Source organism: Protomyctophum bolini (genome assembly GCF_963924005.1).
Source record: "Protomyctophum bolini genome assembly, chromosome: 11".
NCBI lineage: Eukaryota > Metazoa > Chordata > Actinopteri > Myctophiformes > Myctophidae > Protomyctophum > Protomyctophum bolini.
Window position 1 is genome coordinate 33,021,099 of NC_137872.1, and position 9,265 is coordinate 33,030,363.

General features: G+C 43.7%; 1 protein-coding gene across 1 annotated transcript; it reads right to left on the reverse strand.

Moving 5' to 3' along the window:
- Positions 1-3,221: 3,221 nt before the first annotated feature.
- On the reverse strand, positions 3,222-4,553 carry LOC308323419 (E3 ubiquitin-protein ligase TRIM39-like; the record flags this gene model as incomplete). The annotated part of the gene is made up of 1 exon (XM_080775150.1): positions 3,222-4,553. The coding sequence occupies one exon, from the start codon at positions 4,551-4,553 to the stop codon at positions 3,222-3,224; it is 1,332 nt and encodes a 443-aa protein (XP_080631276.1).
- Between the last annotated feature and the right edge of the window lie 4,712 nt (positions 4,554-9,265).

Below are 9,265 nucleotides of genomic sequence, written 5' to 3' on the forward strand. Positions count from 1 at the left end.
GACAGAGGAGCAACATGCAGCTTTTTGTCTTTGACACCGAGCTGTCTGTGTGAGATGTCAAGATATCTCTCCCAGCCAGGCTGGATTTGTTGTTTTTGAAGCATATCATTTGCTGCATATACTGTTACTCTACTCGTAGACCAGCTAGCCGACAGTGGATCTCACACTTGTACCACTGGATAGAGAGAGACAGGGGGAACATTACCGTGCTTTCACATACAGTAGTTGACAGCAATGTGGTACAAAACAGCAGCTCGTGGCCAGCCAGTGATGTGCCACTGACAGAGTGTACATGGCACAAAGGGACGTACTGTATTTACACAAGTGCATGCTATGCAAACTGCTTTGCCTTTTTGTTTATAGTTCAAATATCCAATCTACAAGCTCACAAGTCGCAACGTGTCGATGTAGATCGGCTTGTTGAACAATTTAAAAATGTTTTTCAAAATAGTTTAAAAAGGGGGGGGTTCCACTGGTCCAAGTGGTCCAGGCGCATGCCACATTTGGCCTGACAGCTAGCGTGTCGTGTGTTCGAGTCCCATTCGAGTCAGATCACCATGCCTTCATTTGCTTCTCTCTCTCCCTCTTTCCTGTCTATCTTCACTTGATACTATCAATAAAGGCAGAAAAGCAGAAAAGGGAAGAAGTTTAGAGAAAAGGATGAGATTTTTGCGTCCGGATACCCCGTCCAGGACAGACTTCAGACGTGCCTCCTCAGGAGACTTGGCTCAGATCTGAACCCATTAGACTTTTGCCGTTATAGGAACCCGACAACCCGTTGTTACCGCATGCCCTTGCTGACGTAACGTTGACCCCCAGGCAGGGTTCGAACCCACAACCTTCCGCATGAAAGGCATACGCTGTAACCACTACACTAGGGCGGCCCTAGGGATAAGGGATAAGGCCTTTGTGTTTGTAGATGGAGGAGGTCTATGCTGGCCAAAGCTCCATCGCTTTGAAGTGCTTCACAGCTCCGTGAACAGCGTGAGGAGGAGTGGATCAGGGCACAAAGTGAACGGCGGGTCGGCGGCTAGCAGACTGGCACTAAAGATCTGCAGAGAAGGGTCTGGGTGGGCAGCCTCACGCCCTTTAAAGCACTGGTTTCCCAACACTGGGTCGGGACCCATTTGTGGGTTGCGGACACATTTTTATGGGTTCCTATATATTTTTTGTTTAGCCTACGAAATGTTGTTTTAATTTAAAAAAAATATATTTTTTCATTTTCATTAAGAAAATCAAAGAAATTCTATAAATTTGAAAACAAATGTTTAAGAAGTAGAGTTAAAATAGCCGATCTACAAGCTCCCAACGCGGCGCGAACTCCGCGAAGCAACGCGTTGTAAGCATGTAGATTTGCTATATTTTCACTAGCTTGGGTCCCCCCCAGGCAAACGTTTTATTTCTTTTTTGGTTCCTGAGCTAAAAGGTTTGGGAACAACTGCTTTAAAAAGACTCGGTCCACACAGTGAAATCCTGAGTGTTCATTTAACTCAGAGTTATACACCCATAAGGGTCCATTTGGTTCCTTTTGTGCACTCTGGGTTGGTTGTCACTCAGGCTCTACTTTCATACATACATACATTAGACTTTGTTAGTGAGTTTTGCTTGTGACTAAAGAAATGGACTAGAAATTGTATACATTTCTTTGATTACAACAAAATAATGTCATGACATGATGATGTATCCAAACAGGTTTTCTGAATTTCAGTTGTCAACGATTTCACAAATAGACAATTTCTAATCAAGGGTCTTTGTGCTGCTGGAGCCTCAATGTTGTTCCCCGGGTTTGTTTTTCCAACAAATGTTCAGCTGTTAAAAATTTCAAGCAATCCATAACTAATTTGTCATTTGTGCTTCTGAAAAATGTACAGGTATATTGTAAATGAAATGACCCCTGCTCAACAGAAATGGAAGCACTATTGTTTGGTTGTTCCGTTTCTTTGAGCACAGAACGAGTTTCACTGACCCACATGGTCAATAGTCCAGGTAATTGAACAACCTGCTGGACCAGTAAAAACTCAAATTGCAATTCCATTGAACCAGTGGCCGGCAGCTGCCTCTATATTGAGTCAAACTCTGTAAATAATGCAGAAGCAGCATTTGCTGTCCTTCAATAAAAGACCATAGAATAGGGTTTTTCTGCTATAAACTAAAGGCTGCCGTGTTGCATTGGTAACACCATGCCACAATTCACCTTATGCTACCCAACACCATGGCACAATTCACCTTATGATACCCAACACCATGGCACAATTCACCTTCATATGCTACCTAACAGCATGCCACAATTCACCTTATGATACCTATAACACCATGGCACAATTCACCTTATGATACCCAACACCATGGCACAATTCACCTTTATATGCTACCTAACAGCATGCCACAATTCACCTTATGATACCTATAACAGCATGCCACAATTCACCTTATGATACCTATAACACCATGCCACAATTCTCCTTATGATACCTATAACACCATGCCACAATTCTCCTTATGATACCTATATAACACCATGCCACAATTCACCTTATGGTGAAAAACTAGTTACTAAGTGAATCATTTTTATGATTCATTTTTCTCTCTTTAATTTCTTTTCATTTTTACACAATACATCCCAATATGCATGCCATTTAGTAGCTCCCGGCAGCCATCATGGACGCCATGTTGAAAATGATCCGTTTCCCCCTTCCACCCTTAACACAATCGGTGCTGGGATTCCTTCAAAATAGGAGCTCTGGGGTGCCGGAAAGACATGGTCGCTTTTACTCTGAAACCCACAACCCGGAAACAATCCGCTAAATACGTGTGCTTTACATTGCTATCGTTTTAATTTATACGATATATAATCCAAAAAGCGTTCATATTTTGCGGGAGATCAGTTCAAAACCACGGAGAGCGCCCTGGATTAGGAGAGACGAGTCATTCTTTCTGCCGCGCTAACAGCCAAGTCAACGTTAAGCTAACATGGGCTCAGAGCGTAGCATATGGTAGCCGAAAGGCGAACTGACAAATAAAAAAAGGAAACAAATCTGAATATTCCTCTCTCGCCCGGTATGATTGAGGATGCGCTAGGACGTGTACAGAGACGTCGTATGGACGCGTCGATTGGGACCCCTAGGACGTGTGGCGACAGAAACGGATTTTAATATTGGACGTGCATTTATTCATGAATAATTTACTGCAGGGACAACTTCATGTTTTTCTTCTTTTTGAAGTTAGAGGGACACGTTCCCTCCGTGCTCACCGAGAGCAGCGTCCATGTTGACAGGAGAGATAATCAGAGGAGCAGAGTTCATACCACCCTCATTACGACATGGACTGAAGAGTGGAAAGAGTTTCTCAGTGAAGGAGCAGCCAGTGAAAGAGTAGAGATTAACTCTGGCATCCACGTCATAAAAGGAGACCAGACCCTCCTCAAAATCCACAAATACTCCCACTTTCTGGACCTTCTCTCTTACAGGGAGGAGGACAGCACGGCCACAATGAGCCTTGTACTTTCCATTTCTCAACGATATAGTCCTGTAACCATTGTTGGGGGCCAATGTGATTTGTCCCTTCCTGTCGATGGACTCTCTGGCCACTCCTAGATCCCAGTCAGTCTTCCCTTTAACCTGAACCTCGTAGTAAAACCTTCCTGAGGAGAAGCTTTGTTTTCCTAAGACATTAATACATTGAAAGAATCTCTCTGTGTTGTCTGGGACATTCTTCTCTACGTCTTCATCATGACTCACTTGTTTTCCATCCTCAGACAGGATGAGTTTGGGATGTGCTGTATCAGGGTCCAGAGTGACATCCACTGCATATTTCTGGATCCTCCTCAGCTCAGCATCACCCATCTTCTCACCTATCTCTTCACTGAGTGCCTTCTTCAGCTGAGCCACAGCTGTCCTCACAGTCCTCACATATGAAGACTGAAGGACATTGACCTTTGTCCAGTCCTTGGTGGGTGGAGGGGTGTGGATGGATGTGACCTTCTGGAGGTGATCTTCATTGTGTGAGTTCTGCTTCAGCTCAGAGATTCTCTCCTCTAACTGAGTAATTTCCTTTTGCAGATCTTCGACGAAGCCTTCAGCCTGTTTCTCTGTTGTTTTCTTCTTCTCTTCAATCGCATCAATGAGGTCAGCCTTGCTTCTCTGAATACAGCTAATGAGAGCAGTGAAGACCTGCACACTGTCTGCTAGGACTGCGTCTGCATCTTTCCTGCTGAGCTCTTCCAAGCGTTTGACCTCCTGGATCTTCACTCGTCTCTCCCGGATCATCTGCTGGATTTCAGCCTCTGACTTTGATTCATATTCTTCTTTCCACTCGTGACTCCTGAATCGATGAACCATGTCAGAAACGAAGACATCGACGGATACTTCTGGCCTCGCGTCGAAGACCTTTGCACACAGCGGACACCTGCACACGTGGTTGGTGTCCCAGTAGCGTGTGATACAGGTTCTGCAGTAGTTGTGTCCACATGGAGTTCTGATTGGATCGGTGAACACACACAGACAGACAGCGCAACGTAAGTCCTCTTCAGTAAGGCGAATGCAGACAGAAGCCATCTCTACACACTCAGAATAAAAGTGTACAAACTAAATAACTTCCTTCATGAGAGAGAGAGAGAACCCAACCCGGTGATCACTATCGTTGACTATCGGTGAATATGTTCGATGACGCTACAAATCCAACGTTAAGTTAAGATATTGTGAAGGTTGTATATAGGATTATTCTGGCAGGTGGTGAAGAGCCCAGCAGGAGGCGATGTCACGTAGGCAGGAGGTCTACCTTTATACCAGGTGCTGTGACATCATCACTGTGATGTCAATATGACAAGCCTTGCCCAAATAAGGAGTCCCGTGATGTCACACTGGCCTCCTAAGCTCACTGATCGGTAACACTAGGTAGCCAACGCAACCCCAAATCAACAAACTGATTTCTTAGGGGAAACTATAAGATGGAATCTCCATATATGGGCATACAGAGAACACACGTAGACACAGACACCGATATCTCCATATATGGGCTGCCATCAGGTACCCACACAGACACAGATAACTCCGTATATCATGGCCGTACCTAACACCATGCAAAATTCACCTTATGATACCTAACAGCATGCCAAAATTCACCTCATGATAACACCATGCCAAAATTCACCTTATGTCCATACGTAACACCATGCCACAATTCACCTTATGTCCATACCTAACACCATGCCACAATCAGGGCTGGACAGCGACAAAAAAAATTTCACGCCAATTTGGAACAGACCAGCCCACCACAACCAGCGCGCAGATAGCTGAAACTATACCGCCCGCTCCGTCGAGGCACACACAAACAAACAAGCCCTAATACCACCAACATAAATGATACAAACCAACAGACAACTACACAACCCTTTGTTGCTCCCACAAGATGCTTGCATAAGGATTCAAGATAGAAGAGGGTTTATTTGACACACACTGTCAGAAGTTGTCAATTATACTGTAAACCTGATTTATTTATGGTGTCCTTGTGTGTAAGGAAAGGACAGGCTGTGTCCCTTGGCACAATCAGAGTGATGAGAGATAACGATAGCAGTTTTAAGAAGCAAGCAGGCCTACATTAGTTCTCGATACCAAAACAGCTCTCAAGATATAGTTGAGAATTGCAGTACTGTATAGTCAAGTGTATACTGGTACATCCAAATGTAGGCTATACCGGTGCTACAGTATCCTACCCGTTATACCGATTAATATGGTAAACATTCTTCCCGCTATTTAGCATGGGTGATATATTGATTTGGCAAGTCCCAGATATTATTATTATTAATGCGCCGTCGGAATTACGAGCAGATCCCCCACTCGCTGCGCCAGTGCGTAACGTTCTCCCCTCTTGTTGAGGATCCAGACTACAGCCCCTAACATTTACAATTTACAATTTAGGCATTTGGCAGATGCTCCAGAGCGATTTACAGTGTTTAACAAAAACATGGTAATACATCATGAATCATAGTAAGCTAAGAACCTAACAAACTGCCTTTTGTTGTTATGCAAGCTAATGCTGTACGAGGCGAGTTTGGCAGGTAACGCAAGTTGACACTGACAGGATATGTGTTTTACTGTGCCCACTGTGTGTGCGTGTGTGTGCATGTAACGCACACGCATTATACTGTATACGAGTGTATACAGTGCATGCAGGAAACAGGAGAAAGAGGAGAAAGCATCTATTGCTCAGCACTTTTGGCAGTCATCACATTTACCTATTGTCACAAACTGACATTCCATCCTGTAGCCAACTATACATTGCTGCAGGGAAACAAGACAACAATACTCATTCCTGTCTCAGTGTTCCACTGCTCTGGCCATTTTTAAATAGCTAAAACACCAAAAGGGGTTCCCGTCCATAATGGGCCCCTGCAGCGAATCATCCCACCTAGGGTCCTTCCATAATAGGGTCCTTCCCAGTGCCAGATCTCAACACAGTCACCTCTTTTCCTGTGCGGTGTGCAAAAGCAAGCAGGCATCGGAACGGTGTTTCCCCAACACCCTCATGCTGTGTTAGGTGGTCAGATGGTCGAGAAACATTTTGTACATGATATCTTTTCATTGAAATATTAGTGTTTTACGAATTTGAGTAAAACACTGATATTGAATCCTCACCCACCGTGTGGATATCAGCCCCCATCAGAGTAGGATACGGACCGGGGGTATAGGGGCAAAGCAGCTATGATGACGCAAGGCAGATTGGCTGCTGAACACAGTTTCGTCTGTGCTTTGAATACACATGAATTAAACCCCATTGAGAAGCAAAGAAAACCCATTGCATGGCAATCTCAGCCCCCTTTGCCTAGGAGGCAAAATAGGACTCGGTGATCCCAGCAGCCCCTCTCGGGAGTATATAGCCATGGCAGGATTAGCCTACCCTAAAAAGGGTCTGGAGGAGGGGCGGGGGGGATGGCAGGGCTGCAGCAGAGGAGAAGCTCTTAATTGGCAGCATTTGCTTCTTTCTTTTCCCAGTCTCTTTGATATTAAAGCGACCACTCTGGTAACTGTGTCAATGCGTCATGCATGTATGCTCACTGCACATGTTATAGTGTTAGTTACACGTCAGTTATGTGTATCGATACACGCCACAGGCACATTCAGCAGAGGTGTGTTTAACCCATTTAGAAAATGTTTTCTGAAAAAGCTGTTTCTATGTTGTTTTTTTTCAAAAATAGCAGACCTACGAGTGGCGCGCTACGAGCTTGTAGATCTGCTATTTTTCAATAGCTAAAGCATAACATAACGCTAACACCAAAAGGTGTTGGGGGGGGGGGGTTCCCGCCCCCAAAATGGGTTAAATTCCAAGTAGATGATGCAAAAAAACAAAAAATTAAACCAACAGCGAAATAATACAAAGCTTTATAAATGTCTGTGTGTTGGATGCAGCGCGTGTCACACATGTTTTTGTCTTCAACCGTGAGTATGCATTTCTCTGCTTGCAGTGTCAGCTGGTCTTGTTCCTATGTGCTGGTGTTGTGTCCACCATGGGGCTTATTGACCTTGTCACAGTGCTCTGCATGCATGCTGAGTACACTGGAGCCATGTCTCACAGGCTGACAGCTAGCCAGTAACATTCTCATTGTTCATTTATCATTTCATTTCAGAGTTAAATTAGCACTGAGGAATGTGATTGATACATTGTGATATTTTCATGACATGATATTCATCTACAGGAAATGCATACATTTAAATGTATACTAACTAAACCATTTGAAGAAACAAGAAATTTGTTTGTGCTAGCTTTGATTTATTAAAATCATTATGATTATCATCAGTATACCTATATTTTTTGGCCATGTTAGTATAGCTGAAAATGTCAAAACAATTTAAAATATTTTGATTTATTTTTTTAACAATTTGTTGTACAAAATGTACACGGCTAAGTTGAGACCACAGGTCCGTCTGTCCACCATCCACCCCATGCCTCCATATATGGTCATGCCTCGTGACATCACGTGACATCATGGAGACACTTAGATCTTGTGCATTTTTTGGTCAAAGACGCTGACCTCATCTAACCCTGCAGGATAACCATACATGGAGAAGTCTGTATCATCACCTACTGTAGATCTGCATATATATGGAGCCGGCCAGCAACTCGCTCCATATTATGGCCAATACAGAATTAATTCCATATGTTGATCTGACCTTATCTGACCTCATCAAACCCTGTACACTCAAGACACTGCCCCCGCTGCCACCCTTAGATATATACCCTATATATGCCACCCATATAGCTCCATATATGGATATACTGACATCATGATGCAGCCCAGTGGCGTGCACAGACATTTAGAGGGGCAGGTGCTCAAGTGAAAAAAAGGGCACCTTGTGCAGCGCATTTTGGGGCGGGAACCCATTTTGGTGCTTTAGCTATCGAAAAATAGCAGATCTACAAGCTCATAGCGCGCCACTCGGTGGCGCGCTATGAGCTTGTAGATCTGCTATTTATTTTTTTATCGAAGAACCACTGACATAGAAACATAGCTTTAGATTGTGGGGGCCTAAATAATATAGTAGAAGCGTTTTTTTATCAAGATTTGATCAATGTCACCATGGTCCACACACTAAAAATTAGGGGAAAAAAATCAAACGTTTTTTTTTCCTTTTCTTCTTTTTTTGAGCACATTGCCAAAAGGGGTGCTCTGGCACCCCCTAGTGTCTATCTGTGCACGCCACTGATACAGCCCATGATGCTGACGACATCACAGTATCGTGTGAGTATTCTAAGACAGGCACAGATGGACGTCATTCACAGGATGTACTGTAGCTATAGCGTTCTGCATCATACCATCAGGGCTGTGAAGTCTATTCAGTCATATAGTCGATAACTTGGCCGCCGCGGGTGATGAAATACAGGATATTGCAAATGAGTGTTGCTTGACTTGTCTCGTGGCAGTTAAGGCAGGCTGAGAGGCATATTTACTGAGAATGAAGCTGAGCAGAGCGAGAATGATCAGATTAGAGGCAGGCATTCATTCATATTGGAAGCTCATTAATACTGTTTATCTTCCCGATCTGAATCTGCAAAATAGCAATGTTTTGCTGTCAGTAATGCTTCTTTTGTTGAGCACACAGTAGATACAGGATTTGCACTGGATAATAATACACAGAGTGTACTTTAGTTGCTAACATTTACATAAACATGACTACATGTTGAGTTAGTGACCTGACCTACATTGAGACTTGTAAGAACCTATTCAACTTCAGGAACTAGAACAAAAGAACAAAGGACTTGAATTGTGGAT